This window comes from Mirounga leonina, unplaced genomic scaffold, assembly GCF_011800145.1.
Source record: "Mirounga leonina isolate KUSES-001 unplaced genomic scaffold, KU_Mleo_1.0 Mir_165, whole genome shotgun sequence".
Lineage (NCBI taxonomy): Eukaryota > Metazoa > Chordata > Mammalia > Carnivora > Phocidae > Mirounga > Mirounga leonina.
This window is the reverse complement of record NW_023270415.1, coordinates 18,424,004-18,440,145: the sequence shown is the minus strand read 5'-3', so window position 1 is coordinate 18,440,145 and position 16,142 is coordinate 18,424,004. Positions and strand designations below refer to the sequence as shown.

General features: G+C 33.2%; 1 protein-coding gene across 1 annotated transcript in view; it reads right to left on the bottom strand.

Annotated features, from left to right (window-relative positions):
* CSPP1 (centrosome and spindle pole associated protein 1) overlaps positions 1-16,142 on the bottom strand; it is a 160,680-nt gene that overhangs the window by 50,580 nt on the left and 93,958 nt on the right. Inside the window, exons 18-21 of the mRNA XM_035011283.1 lie at positions 8,487-8,639; positions 4,904-5,016; positions 1,158-1,307; positions 398-544 (exon numbers count right to left, since the gene is read on the bottom strand). Of these exons, the coding sequence (XP_034867174.1) occupies positions 398-544; positions 1,158-1,307; positions 4,904-5,016; positions 8,487-8,639 (563 nt within the window). The remainder of the gene's footprint in view (positions 1-397; positions 545-1,157; positions 1,308-4,903; positions 5,017-8,486; positions 8,640-16,142) is intronic.

The following is a 16,142-nucleotide window of genomic DNA, read 5'->3' as shown; positions in this document are numbered from 1 at the left end:
AATGAATTACTAAATACATGAAAATTTTTAAAAAGACATTACACAATTTAAGTCCAACTTTTTTATCAGATCCAACAGACACAGAATTACTTTGACAAATTGCTACAAAAGTTTCCAGACACTTACTTTCCATTTCTGTACTTACTCTTATCATGAATAGCTGGCCGGGTGCTACTCCACAGACCACGAGGACAAGATTAAGAATGACTAAGGTAAGTAAAGCCCTTACACTCAACTGAGGGGGGAAAGAGCAGCAAGCACAATGACATGCTCTGTACAGGAAGCCCAGTGCGCTGCACCCAGATGAAGCAGCAAGATGGAAGGGAAGAACAAAAGCCTCCCTCCCCCTCTCTCTCTTTTGCTCCCAAGGCCACAGTGAAAGGGGTTTTAAACATACCTTTGTTTCTTCCCCAATTATATTTTCTCTTGCATAGTAGTGCTGAAGCTGCAGATTATGTTTTTCTTCCTCTTCTTTCTTCTTTCTTTCTGCCTCTTTTCGTCTTTCTTCGGCTAACCGAATAAGCTCTTCATTTTTTAGCCTTTGCTTTAAAATAAAGAGAAAAGGGCGCCTGGGTGGCTCAGTTGGTTAAGCGACTGCCTTCGGCTCAGGTCATGATCCTGGAGTCCCTGGATCGAGTCCGCATCGGGCTCCCTGCTTGGCGGGGAGTCTGCTTCTCCCTCTGACCCTCCCCACTCTCATGTGCTCTCTCTCATTCTCTCTGTCTCAAATAAATAAATAAAATCTTTTAAATAAATAAATAAATAAATAAATAAAATAAAGAGAAAAATACACACTCCATACATACATTCTATAGTCCACTCAAATATCTGCTGTCTTATTTGTCTGAAATAAAGAGATAAAATTGAAGATATAGATGATACAGTGGTAACAAAAAGAAGCTATTTAACAATAAAGTATTAGGCATCTTGTATAACATCCCAGTAAGCCTAAGCTAATTTTTGGCTTAAAAAAGTCATCATTAATCTCTTTTCTTAACTTAGTCTTTCACTTTTAATAAAATAGTATCCAATAAATGAATATTGATCTGATATTTTCTAAATGTACTCTAGGACTGTTCTCTGTAATACCTTTCCAGGTCAAAATAAAGATTTCACTTACAGGATAAGTATAAAAAGAAAGTAGGAAAAAAATGCACCTCCTCCTCTTTCTCCCTTTTCTTTTCCTGTTCCTCTTCATACTCTTGCTGAATTCGTGCTCTCTGTTCTGCAAGCCGTTTTTCTTCTTTTTCTTCTGCAATTCTTAGTCTCTCTCTCTCTGCTTCCTCTCTTTGTTTCTTTTCCTCAATCTAAAGAATTAAACCTAGTTATTACTTTGGGAAACTAATGAAAGTTAGAATACCATGTAATATTTTCTAGTATCCTATGAATTCAACATTCATACCCTCTTTTTAAGTTCCTAAATTTTTCAGTTTCCTATATTTTATTAGGGAGGCTACATGATGTAATGTTGAGATATGAGTAAAATTCCAGCTCCACCAAATACTTACTCACTGAGTGACCTTAAGAAGACATTCTTATTCAGTTTTGTCATCTGGTAAAAAGAGCTATTAATGTCTATATCTCCAAGGAGTACTTAAAGAACTGAAGTGGAACAATGTATGTTAAAAAAAATAAATAAAAATTCCTGTTTACAAATACTCAGTAAATAACTCATGATTATATTACTTTATAATGATCATTACTATTATGTCTCAAAGTTCCTTGGCTTGATTAGTATCCTGAAACAATAGCGTAGTATTTTAGCATTTAATCACTCCTTTTGCAAGAATCCCTTCCCCAGAATGCCCTTTCTTCTTTCCTATCTACTGGCAAGTGGTAAGGTAAACAAGGATTTTAGCCACAAGGGTTCATAACTAAGTTTCATCTTGAATGCCACCTGGGGCCTACAGTGCTAAGTACTCTGGAGAAATATTCTAAGGCAAAGTCTGAGATGTGAAAGGAAGAGGACCCTGAGATACAGTCTACATCCTCCATAAATGAGGTAAGAAGAATGGCAGCAAAGGTATTGGGAATTCATGATGCTGGTTTTAAGGTTATCAATAGATTTTAGTTACTTTTAAATATGAAATAGTTATGGATATTCAAATTATTTTCATTGTTCTTGTCTACATTTCCTCTAGCTTCAAGGCTGTTATATCTAGTGTTATCAATCTTTTCAACTGTAAGAACTTTACTCTTCCTACATGTCCCATGACTTTACATGCTAGGGCTTCTTCCAACACTTTTTTTCAAACAACACTATTAAATAAGCACAGTCCTAATATTTAGTACTAATAAGGTACCCACAATCACTTCTTCAAATACAATACACCTAGACAAAAGGTCAATTATGATCTAGACAACAAAACCTCACATTTAACACTCATTTCCCCCTTCTTCCTATTGCACACACACACACAAAAAAATTTAGAGTCACAAAGTCACTTCTCCATTAAGGGTCACAATCATAAATGGATCACACACCTAAGAAATCCACAGAAATGCCATTCCAACAAAAATGCTACACAGCAGTTCAACAGAAAGAGGAAAGCTATCATCTAGGTCAGTTGTTTTCAAATTGTATAATACAAAGGTGCTTCAAGGGTCCTGCAAATATTTTATCAAATTTTATTTTACAGCTGAAAAGATTAAATTATCTCTAAAGCTGTAATTAAAAATGTTATGTAAACACTCATTTGCATTACTTATCAGATTTTAACCACATGCAGACTTCTGCTGCATTAACTTAACAGTATAACTTTTTTATTCATACATGGAGCTAAGCCTTATTTTGGCACCTTGGTACACAGATCTGAACATTTTATAACATTTCTTTTGACATTTAAGTTTGGGGATACTTCTTGTCTGACACTTTAGTGTTGGTAGTAATAATAAATACCATTTAGATATTTTAAATTTTCTTAGAGTTTTGTGTTAGATTTTGCTTGAGAGGGAAAGAGTTTTAAGGGGCTGCTTAAAGAAAAATATGTAAGCCACCATTCGAGAGCAATCCATTCACAGGTACACTGAAGATTTACAGGTTGGGAGAACTGAAGGCTAAACTTACTCTAAAACTGATATAGTCAAACTTCCCCTATTACTACTTTTTCCAGAGGGAAAGACTCTGAGAGACCTCTAGAAATATAAGTGTGTATTGTGTATTGTACTTAAAGTCAGGAGACCTGGGTTCAATTTGCTGGCTCTGCCACCATGGGTGTCTTAGCCTGGGTTTTAGTTGCATGTCATAAAACAGAAGTAGTAATACCTTCCTTGGCGCGTTTGAAGATTAATGAGATACTATATGTAAAAGTACCTTCTAAATAATAAAAGGCTATATAATTTCAAGACTGTTTTCCCCCCTGAATTCTACCCTAAACCATGCTAACACTTGTTAAGTATAATAGGAGTTACATAATTTTGACTTGCTGTCATTATGGGCATATACCACAGGGCATTTCAAGTTCAATAGGTGACTCTGTGACCCTCAATCAGCTGCTACATGAGTGGCCAATACCATAGGGACTTCTGATGCCACTCTCTTACATTCATTATCTCTATTCATTCTGTCGATCCTTACAAAGGTCTTTCCATCCATTTCCGTTGTTGCCCGTCTAGTAAAATACCCTTGTTTCCAATCTTTTCAATCCTCCAAAAATACATCTTAAAGACTAATGCCAGATCAGTCACCGACAAGAGCATATCCATTACATCACTGCCTTATTGAAGAGTCCACAATAATTAGGATTAGAAAGAGGACATATTTGAGTAGAACCTTTTTAAGAAGAATTTAAGAGTTTGGGATTAGACTGGATAGCTTTAGGTGTCAGACTAAGGAATTTGGGTATTTTCTGTAGGAAAGAAAAGCTACCACCAGTTTTTGAGTAGCAAAGCATAACATGAGAAGTCATATCAAAGGAAGACCACTGAGACCACAGGGTTAATCTGAAATGGGATGTTAAGGGTGGGTGGGAAGGGGTGTGGAGGTGAGAAGAGAAGAAATTGTGAGTCCTTCTCTTTCACCTCAGGCTCCACCCCTAGCAGACACAGTATGGGTATTCAATAATTCTGTTTGCTTAATAAACCCTGGATACTCAAGTGTCTTCCTTTGGGCATTTCTACTATTTTTAAATGCTATTTGCTTACATGCATAAATGAGGCAAATAATTGCAAAATGTGATTACATCTGATTTTTAATAATTTACAAACTATAATGAGTCAAGAATATATCATTTGGAAAAAAACTATTGATTTTCTACTAACACATAAGCATCTAGAAATATTCATTCTATGCCTAAAAAGCAAATATTTTATTAAATCATTCAGTTCTAGAAATGTCAGTATTCTTTAACAATGGTTTAATAAAGTTTAGAAAAGAGATGGACATTGGGGAGAGTATGTGCTATGGTGAGCACTGTGAATTGTGTAAGACTGATGAATCACAGACCTGTACCCCTGAAACAAATAATACAGTATATGTTAATAATAAAAAAAATATTTTTTATTTTTTAAAATAAATAATAAAAAATATAAATAAATATAAATATATATTTATAATATATATTTAATATTTATATATAAAATATAAATATATATTTAATATATATTTATATATAAAATATAGATATAAATAAAAATAAAAATAAATAATAAAATAAATATTTTATTTAAAAAAATAAAAAAAAGAGTAAGACAACTGGCATGCCTAACATGTCTCCATATTCCTTTCTCAGATATAAATGAAATATCATTTTAGTACTACCTATATCTGATGTAAATTAGGTATCTTAAATAACTGTGGAGGTATTTTAGAATTTATTCTTTATCCTGTGAGTAAAATCTTTTCAAGTTTAGCTTATTACAATTCTAACAAAACTTTGAAACTATGATAAAATAAGCACTTCACCTGAAAACGAAGAAAATTCTTGTATAATTCTTGCTGTTTAATCTGAAGTTCAGTTGGAGGCTCACAAAATATATTTCCCCGAGCAAAAGGAGAGCTCTGTGGTTGCATATAACCTTGAAAGAGAAATTTTGCAAAAACATACCATTACTCGATGGTTAGAAAATATAAAGGTTAAAGAATAAAGTTTGCTACTAAATCCATATTGTGAATACATGTGCTAACTACGGAAGTCCAGAGGTCAAAAATCAGAAGAGGAAGGTTGAGATTAGAATCTGAAGACCAGATGAAAAGTAACGAGTAAAGAAAAATGATGAAACAAAAATATATAGTTGAAAAATTTATGTCTATACCTGAAACACACCAAGGAAACAAAAGGTAAGAGCCTAAACAACTTTCACTGCAGCACAGACTTTAAAGTAAAATTTATATAGAGAAAAAAAGTACATTTAAGTTCTTATTTTTTTTTAAAGATTTTATTTATTTATTTGACAGAGACAGACAGCGAGAGAGGGAACACAAGCAGGGGGAGTGGGAGAGGAAGAAGCAGGCTTCCCGCGGAGCAGGGAGCCCGATGCGGGGCTCGATCCCAGGACCTTGGGATCATGACCTAAGCGGAAGGCAGAGGCTTAATGATTGAGCCACCCAGACGCCCCTGTAAATACCCTTTTCTTAAGAATATGCTTAATTATATATTAAAATCTAGTATGTATATGTATATTAAAAAATTTGTTTTAGAAAATCAGTAATTCCAAAAATCTTTCCATCTATGGTTCACAATAGATTAGAAAGCCAGCTCTGAAAACACTTTTTACAAATTAGAATGATTCTTTATCACTGCAATAATTTTTATTTAAAAATTCTATTAGAGTAACAGGATATAAACATGAAGAATAAAAATATGCTATATGTTCCTATAAACAGAATTATACATTCTGGGGAAGGATTAAATGATTTCATAAAAGCAACCTGAAAAATAATTATATCCCAGGAGTCTCTCCTTAAATGCAGGAAAAATATATTTAAATTTAAGCCTCACATAACTTTTTATATTATTTTTTAGTTACTGCCTCAGTCTTTATACCATCAATCTAAAGCATATCTTTCACCCACTCATGCCTTGCAGTTTAGCTGCCACTTAGGCCTATTCTGCCTTTGTGTTTAAATATAATAATGCTTATTTGAATAGATCGGCTGAAAATCAAATGTTATAGTGAAAAGGTAGATTAACAAAACAAAGTTTTTAAAAATAAGGTTTTTTAAAAATAAATAAATTACAAAAATAAAATCATAGGGAAACACACGCTCTAACCCATGGAAATATATCTAGGTATCATAATAAGCTAAACACTAAGTTTAAGTCAAATTAGTATGGACTTCGTAAATATGGTTCTTCATCCTAGAACCAGAAAGTAAAAGAAAAACAATGAACTTTAGGAAAGGCCTCAAACAGGCCTAATGAAGAGAAAACATGAAAGGATAATGAACTTTTAAGCACACATTATAACATTCAATTTTCAGATATATTCAAGTTCCCTAAGGCCTTTAAAATATTAAATGTCACTTATGTATGTGTATGTGTAAACACACATATACATATATAAACATACACTCATACACATATATGCTAGCACAGCAACAAATTAGATGACTGGATAGTTTCTTGCATTCAGAAAGTCTATCTTAGGTTAATTCTTAGGGAACTTCAATACACAAAAAAAAGGGGACATTTTAGCACTTCATGAGTTTGTATGATTTCTTAAACGAAAGCATCCTGCCCACAATACCAGCACCAAAACCCTGGCAGTGTACAGAAAGGCAACAGGCAGTAAATTCTGCTGTACATGTTCAATCATCAAGTTTGTGTATTTTCCTTGGAAAGGGTCATAGAAACTTGATTTTTTCCCAGTGTTTTTGCTTGATAAGCAGAGCTAGATGCTTAAATCCTTATTAATATGATAGAGAAAGTTCTGGGTGAAGACAGAACTACAAACAATACCAGGTGTAGAAGAAAAGGATAGCGAAGGAGTATGTAGAACTGGGATCTCAATACAGACTACTAGAAGAAACAAATGAAGAGAAAAATGATGTATCAAAAAAAAAAAAAAGTCAAAATTCCCTTCAATAAAATGAAAGGTGTTTTTACTGCACAATGAACTATTACAAAGAGTGGAAGCCTGGGACACCTAGGTAGCTCAGTCAGTTAAGCGGCTGCCTTCGGCCCAGGTCATGACCCCAGGGGCCTGGGATCAAGTCCCACATCGGGCTCCTCGCTCAGCAGGGAGCCTGCCTCTCCCTCTCTCTCCCTCTGCTTGTGCTCTCTCTGTCAAATAAATAAAAACAAAAATCTTTAAAAAAAAAAAAGAGTGGAAGCTAAATTAACAATCACATACAATAAAAAAAAAATTCAATTGTACTGCTTCAAAAATGAAGACTGGATCCACAAGGTAAAAATCTATTGTGGATCAAAGAAAGAAAGCACTTCCTCGTAAACAGAGATCCAACAGTGGTACAGGCTGTCCACGGAAATGACAAGTAGCACATCTCCTAAAATGTTCAAGAAGGGCACAGGGATTATTAGCGCTACCATCAAAGGCGTGAAAGATGAAAGGCTGGTGATTCTAATCACAGCTCCCTATTTAATCTGCCTGTTGGCCAGGCAGTCATATGGGTTAAAAATTTAAAAATCAATTTTGAAGACTATATGATCAGTCAGGGATATTTTGGGAGGACTTTCTAATGTAAGTTCTTTAGTAGTCTAAAATCAAAACTTTAGTGGAAGTACAAAAGCAGAATTTGTAGTAAATAAATGGTTACTTTTACAGGCATCAAAATATAGTGCAAGGTGACAGATATATCCTTTAAACTTCCTTTGATTTTAAAATATGTAACATATTTTCATATACACTTGATAAAGAAGATGACCCAACTTTCCCTGCCAAGTCATAAAGAAAGCTACTGAATATTTTTCTATTTATAGAACCTTTAATTAAAGGATGTTGTTTGATAGCAAATCAAAGATATTGCTTAAGAAAGGGACATCAAATTAAACTTTTAAAAAAATTAAACTTCATTTCTTTGTCCTTTGTTGTTTTACAAGAGAGGGCAAATGATTACAAAATAAGCAAAAAATAAAATTAACAATTAAAATAAAGCATAACAAATAAAAATAAGCAATTTCTTTGTACAATATATATCACATCTGATGCATTTTCACTAATTCAAATAGTTATGGGTATAAGAAGCAAGAGACTATTTGTCTATGTGTAAAGAGACTATGTGATTTTAAGTCCTCCCACCAGCAAAATAGAAATTTTAGCAGCAGCTAAAGCATACATAAGTTATAAAGCTAAGAAGAAACACAGTGTTAAAAAGCAAAGTATATTTCCCTATTTGTTTTCAAAATAGAAAAGCTTAAGAAAAGGTATTGTAAATAACATGAATAACATGTTATGCTTCCTGACTCAGTGTAACCAAGTTCTCAAAATCACAATATGACCTTTGTCAGGCAAGAGAAGAGAAATGTTACTGAACAACTTTAGAAATGTAAACAAACAAACAAACAAAATAAAATGTGATTAAAAACCTGAGTTTTTATTCGTAGAATCTTCTAGGTTCTCAGCATTTGAGGTGGCTAAATTTTGGTCTAGAGATACAACAGCCCTTTTATCTTCATATGTTCTTGCATCTGGGTTATGGTAGGCATCTATATTTTGTCTGTGCATCCTATTCAAATCAGCTGAGAGGGAAAAATAAGCCATTTATTTCAACAAATACATTTTTGTAATTAGTATGTTTAATACATTTTTTTAAAGTAGAGAATCAGAGAGAAAAAAATAGGACAGAGTTGAAATAATTCAATGGTATCTTGGTGCCCTGCAAATAGAAACAGAATTATTAAAACTTGTAAGATTTTCTAAAAATAACCTTATAAAATAAACTCAAAATCAGTAGAGACCTTAAGAATGTTAGATCTTTGACAACCCATAAAAATTATATTCATATCTATGTTAGTTAAGAAGTTGGAATCTCTTTAATACAGAACAAACAGCAACAATTCAAAACAAGTCATAGCAAAATTTACCCAACTTCATTAGCATTCGTAATGAAAAAATATATAATCATGTAGTGCAGAGTTTTAAAATATATCCATAAACTCTTTTGATGGTCCTCCCTTAAAAGATGGAGTTCAATTCCCCTCCCTTTAAGCATAAGCCAGAGTCAGTAACTCACTTCTTATGAATAAAATATTGCAGGATGATGGCATATGACTTCCAGGCTTCTTCATAAAAGACATTATGGTTTCCACTTTGCTTTATCTACTGGATCACTTACTCTGAAGAAAGTCCGCTACTATATCATAAGGGTATTGACGGAGCCCCCTGGAAAGGCCCACAAGGCAAGAAACTAAGGTTTCTTGAGCCATGTGAGGGAGCCATATTGAAAATGGATTCTCCAGTCCCAGTCAAGCCTTCATATGACTATTGCCCTGGCTGACATTTTGGATCCCAAACTCATCAAAGACCCTGAGACAGAAATACCCAGCTAACCCATTCACAAATTACTGACTCACAGAACCACAAGATAATGAATATTTGTTATATTAAAACATTACATATTGGGTAATCTGTCACACAGCAGTAGATACCACATACACATCACAAAAATCTGAGCACACAGAATCAGGTCAAACAACAAGTCAATATTAAAAACAGACCTGAATGACTACAGGACTCTAAAAAATACTTCTTCTCCATAAAACAACTGGTGTAGTAAGGGACTAGCTGAAATCACAGAAAACTGACTGCAAAAGAACTGTGAACTGCCCAGAATTGGTAAGGAAAAATTAGCTAAGTGCTCCTGCAATCATCACCAAATCCTGGGATCTATCTGGATATGGGAGGTAAATGAAAACAGAAAGATGATGATAAAGTTGAGGTCATGAACTAACAGCTGCGGTCCCTAAAAAGTCACCAAATTACACAAAAGAACTCAAATGGGAAATCAGTATCTCATCATCCAAAATTCACATTAACAGCATAAGATCACTCTGTATAAATGAGAAGTCACTATGAATAACAATATATATGGTATTCTTCCATTTTCTATTAGAAGAGTATGGTACATCAAGCTCACTCCTTCTAAGATGATAACAGAGCTCTGCTATCAAACTAATGAATGCTCAGGGAATGCAATCTCATTTTGATATTCACTTACACAAACCATAAATTAAGATATAAATATCTTATAAGTAAACAAACACTATAATAAACTTCAAAATGAATAACATCTGTTTACTTTACTATTGTGATTATACACAGTCCTCTCAATTAGATAAGTCAATGTGTTTATATAAAAAGAAAACTGATGTCAGCAGAGTACATAATTATTTAAGACTATCAGACTAAGCAATCAAGACAAGTCCATATTGCTATTTATTGCAAAAGACTATCAATTAAGTGGTCACTCTTTGTCTATCTTTCTGTGAGGTGGTAAAATAAAAGGTTTGAAATCAGCTAAAAATCAAAATTTAAAAACGCACTTTGGTGAAGAGTATAATTTGCCAATTGCAAAGATGTCACTGAAAAACAGCCTTTATTTCAAATGTACACCATCATATCATCTAATATAAAATTGCTAGCATTACAGAATAATTCTACAAAGAACAGAATAACAAAAGAAAATATTACAGATTAGTGATTGGGAAAGTAATTCTACTCTCTGAACAATTTATCAGACCAGGACTAAATTATGTGATAGCTACAGGTAAACAATACTTAAATTTTTTTCACTCCTTATTTTATTATCTTTTTTTATAAACCTAAATACTTTGAAATTAAAATTAATTTTATTTTTTAAAGATTGATTGACTATTGATTTTAGAGAGAGGGAGAGCAAACATGCACGTTCATGATCAGGGATGGGGGAGAGCAAGAGAGAGAAAGAGAAGTAGACTCCTGTCTAAGTGCAGAGCCCACCCTGGGGCTCGATCCTATGATCCTGATATCATGACCTGAGCCGACATCAAGAGTCGGACACTCAACTGACTACCTACCCAGGCACCCATAAAATTAATTTTATAAGTTAGCTGTTGTTTGATGGAAAATACCAAAACATAAAGAAAATGGCTGAAAATATTTCTATAGGCCCAAGATTATCCAGCGATCATGACTGATATAAAAACTCTTCTATAAGTCAATTCAAAGAGCTAAAGAAAATTTCCAACCCTAATTTGACTAATAATACATATTTCAAAATTAACTTAAAATATACATACTTAACTTATAAAGATCACAGTCTCTAAGACAAATAAAAATCTAACTGGTAGTCCATAAAATAAATCTCATGAATGTAAAAATATTAAAATGACAAAAAGTATATTATCTGAACAAGAGTACACTAGAAGTGAATAAAAGAAAGTTACCAAATATATGGAAATTTTAATAACTCATGTCTAAATAATTAATGGGTCAAAGAAAAATCACAAAATTAGAAGTTAGTTGAATGAAAATGAAAATACCACATATCAAAATTTGTGCTACAGTTAAAGCAGTACTCAAAAGGAAATTTATAGCATTTTTAAATGCATGTATTAGAAAAGAAATCAAATCATTAATCTAAGCTTGCACATTGAGAAAACAGAAAAAGAAAATTAAGTACAAAGCAAACTAAAGGAAGAAAATAGTAAAGATGAGAGGAAAAATAAATGAAACAGGAAAAGAACAACAACAGAGAAAAATCAATGAAAACCAGAGCTGGTTCTATGAAAAGATCAATAAAATGAATAAGCCTCCAGCAAGACTGGCTAAGGAAAAAAGAATAAACAAATTACAAATATCAGGAATAAAAGAGAAACTATCACTGTAGATCCTATATACAGACATTAAAGAATAATACTGTGAATAATTTTATGCCAATAAATTCAAAAACTTAAAATAAAATGGATAAATTCCTTTAATGATTCAAACCACAAAAGTTCACACAAGAAGAAATAAACTGATGTCTTTATGTACTAAAGAAGCTGAATTCATGGTTTAAAAACTTCCCCAAGAGAAAATTCCCAGCCCAGATGACTTCACTGGTAAATTCTAGCAACAAAAGAGGAAACTTTCCCAACTCATATCTGTGAAGCCAGCATCATCCTGATACCAAAACCAGACAACAACATTATAAGAAAAACAGACAAGGGTACGAGCCTAGCTGCAAAGATCCCTAACTAAATATTACCAAATCAAATCCTACAATAAAAGATTAGAAAAAAAACAATAAAATATGACTAACTAGGGTTGATGCCAGGATAAAAAGTGGCTCAACATTTAAAAAATTAGTCAATGTGGGGTGCCTGGGTGGCTCAGTTGGTTAAGCTGACTTCGGCTCAGGTCATGATCCCAGGATCCTGGGATCGAGCCCCATGTCGGGTCTCTCCCTCTCCCTCTGCCTGCTGCTCTGCCTACTTGTGCTCTCAATCTCTCTGCCAAATAAATAAATAAAGTCTTTTTTAAAAAAATTAGTCAATGTAATTCACCATATAGCGACAGAGTAAGAAAGATGAAATTATCATTTCAAAAGATGTAGAAAAGCATTTGACAAAATTCAACATATACTCATGTGAAAAGGAATAGAAGAGCAGGAATAGAAGAGAACGTCCTAGACCTGATTTAAAAAAAAAAAAAAAAAATCTACAAAAAACCTAGTCAACATTACACTGAATGGTGAAAAGACTGAATGCTTCCCACCTAAAATCGGACAAGACAAGGCTATCTGTTCTCATGATTTCTAATCATTGTACTGGAGTTCCAAACAAGCGCAAAACACAAGCAAAATAACTAAAAGGCAATCAGATTGGAAAGGAAGAAGTAAAACTGTTTGCAGATAACATCATTGTCTAAAAAATTCCAAAGAACCACAAAAAAATAAAACTAACAAAATATATTACAATATCTGAAAACTGCAAAATATTGCTAAAAGATATTGACTAAGAGTAATAAGTAGATAAATATTCCACATTCATGGATCAAAAGACTCAATATAGTTAAGACGCTGTCTGTCCCAAATTGATCTTTTTGTAAATGTAATCCCAATGAAAATCCCACCACACTTTTTTGTTGAGGTTGACAAAATGATAGTAAAATTTATATGAAAATGCAAGGGAAGTCAAGTAGACAAAACAATCTTGAAAAAGAAGAACAAAGTTGGAGGACTCATACGTCTCAATTTCAAAACTTACTACAAAGCTACAGTAATCAAGAGAGTATGATATGGGCATAAGGATAGACATCTATATTAATGGAACAGAACATAAGAGTCCATAAATAATTTTATCAAGTGTATCAAGGCAATTCAACGTACAAAATCTTCTAAAATTGTGTGATTGTAGCACAACTTTGTGAATATACTAAGAACTGCTGAATTGTAGATTTTATTTTCTTGAAAGATTTTATTTACTTATTGGTGAGAGAGAGCACAAGCAGGAGGAGCTGCAGGCAGAGGGAAAAGCAGGCTCCCCGCCAAGCAAGGAGCCTGATGTGGGGCTCGATCCCAGGACCTGACTCAAGCCAAAGGCAGATGTTCAACCAACTGAGCTACCCAGGCGTCCCCGAACTGTATATTTTAAAGGGATAAATTGTGTGGCATGGGAAATGAGATCTCATCAAATTAAAATTTTAATTTCTCATTTGGGACACTATACTAGATTATGGAAGATGTTAACATCATGGGAAGCTAGGTGAAGGGTACACTCTATATCTTTGCAACTCTTCTCTAAGTCTTGAATTATTTCAAAATAAGAAGTAAAAAAAAACAACACAATGAGGTATCCTATCTACTTAAAAGAAAGGCTAAATACAAGGGCTGATGAGGAGGCAATGCAACCAGAAATCTTGTGCTTTGCTGGTAAGAATGCAAAATGGCACAACCACTTTGTAAACTGTTCTAGAGGTTTCTAACAAAGTTAAATATACACTTACTTATTACTATATGGTCCAGGAGTTCCATTCCAATGACAAATGAAAATTTATGTGCACATAAAGACCTGAAGGTAAACGTTTGTAACAGCTTTATTTATAACAGCCTTAAATTGTAAACAAGCCAAAAATCCATCAACTGATAAAAGGATAAACAATTATGGTACCTCCACATAGTAGAACCCTATTCAGTAATAAAAAGAAGTAAACTACAGACAAACACAACATGGATAAATCATTAAAACTAAGAAAAAAAAGACACAAAAGGCAATACTATTGTGTCAGAATGCAGATCAGAGGTTGGCAAGGGTGTATAGGGTTGGATAAACTGGAAATGTTCTATATTTGATTGTGGCAGTAGCTGCTAGAATCAGCTGTCAAAACTCAATGATACACTTTATATACAGTAGGATTCTACAAACGTGTAGATGCCTGGCCAAATGAATGCTGTTAATAATATGTAAAATTCTTTGATTAAACATTTATTACTTAAAAAAAAAACTGAATGATACACTTAAAAAAGGATGAATTTTGTCATATGCAAATTGTGTCTCAATAATCAACATAAAAAACATAAATCTAACTGGGGCAAATACAATACATAAAAGAAATACAAATACTTAATCAAATATATGTGAAGAAATGCTTAATCTCACTATTAATCAGAACTATGAGATACTTCTGCTATCTTTCAAATTAGTTAAGTATTTTTTAATTTTTATTGATTTTTTGGAGTAATTTTTAAGAATTTTAACATATGATAGATTCATGTAACATCACCATCCCCATAATCATCTTAAGAATATACATGTATGTAACCATTAGAGAGGGGCTTCTTTCACTTAGCAAAATTTCTCTGAAGAGTCTTTCAAGTTCTTATGTGCATCAATAGCTAATTCTTTTAATTGCTAGGTAGCAACCCATGGTATGAATGTACCACAGTTTATTCATTCACCCACTGAAAGTCATTAGAACATAGTTTGTTTTTTTAATAGAACTTGAAAAAAGAACTTTAATGAACAGAGAGCTAAGAAACGAAACAGATTTTGAGTGTCATACAAACAATAAAAATGAGAGATATTTACTTTCAAAGGGTTGATGCACAAAAAAGGGGGGCTGATGCTATTCCAGTTATATGGGCTAATATTTATTAATAACTACTTCCCCTTATAGAGATCTTCCCTAGAGAGCTAAGGATGAACATTAAATTTCCTTAATTTCTATATAATAAAAGATCAAAGATAAAACAGGAGTAACTAGAAAAGCCAGCAGCCAAATTAATGTTGGCCAACAGAAAGTACAGAAGTTATATAATCTTGGTCATTACATGAAGTAAAGCAGGATACAGATCTTTACTACGTATTTCAAATATAATAGAAAAATTACATTCCCTCCTCTCCCTCCCTCTCTAAAATAGATCGGTCACAAACAAACTGATACTCTTTAAGGGATGAGTTACCTGCTTTGAAAATAACACTTAAAAAAGAGTTACAGTGTATTTGATAAAATAGTATACTTTTCTATCACATGGCATGACAGTAGCATTAAATAAGCAAAGTAAACATTACCGCTAAAAATGAAAACCACAGAAAAGTTTGCTTCATTACTGTTAGGTCAAACAATTCTAAAACAGTATTTTATAATTCAATAACCCACATTTATCCTACTCCCTTATGCCAACTAAACACATACAGAACAACTTAATTCTATTGTGTGAACTGGAAATAATCTTAGAGGCAAGCTTGTAAGTCCTAGGAAATTATTCTATTCCAGTGTTTACCAAAGTTTCCGTCATTTAAGCACTTCCTTCCTAGTAACTACTATGTTTCTATCAATTCACAATTTAAATTCACTGCAGCAAAGACTTGACTAGATGCTTATCAATTTCATATCCTCCTCCTAGGCACTATAATTATGTCTCCTTATAATTAGGTTTGAATATTGGAGCAAAGACAAAGCAATATTCCCTCCACTTCTAGGCCAGAGCCCCCACAAAACTCTCAATTCAATCTCCCACCACTGAACCCTGTTTGGCTGCTAGAAGTGCAGGATTTCAAAGTGGAGGAATGACACAAGAGAAGAGCCCTGGATTCCTGAGTCACCTCTTGGAGGAGAACCACCCAAACAGCATCAGACTGTGATGTAAGTGAGAAGTAACTTTAACTGCCTTAAACCTTAAGCCTCAAGCCTCTGATAATTAGGGGTTGTTTTTTGTTGTTGTTGTTGTTGTTAAGATTTTATTTATTTATTTGAGAGAGAGAGAGAGAGAGCGTGAGAGT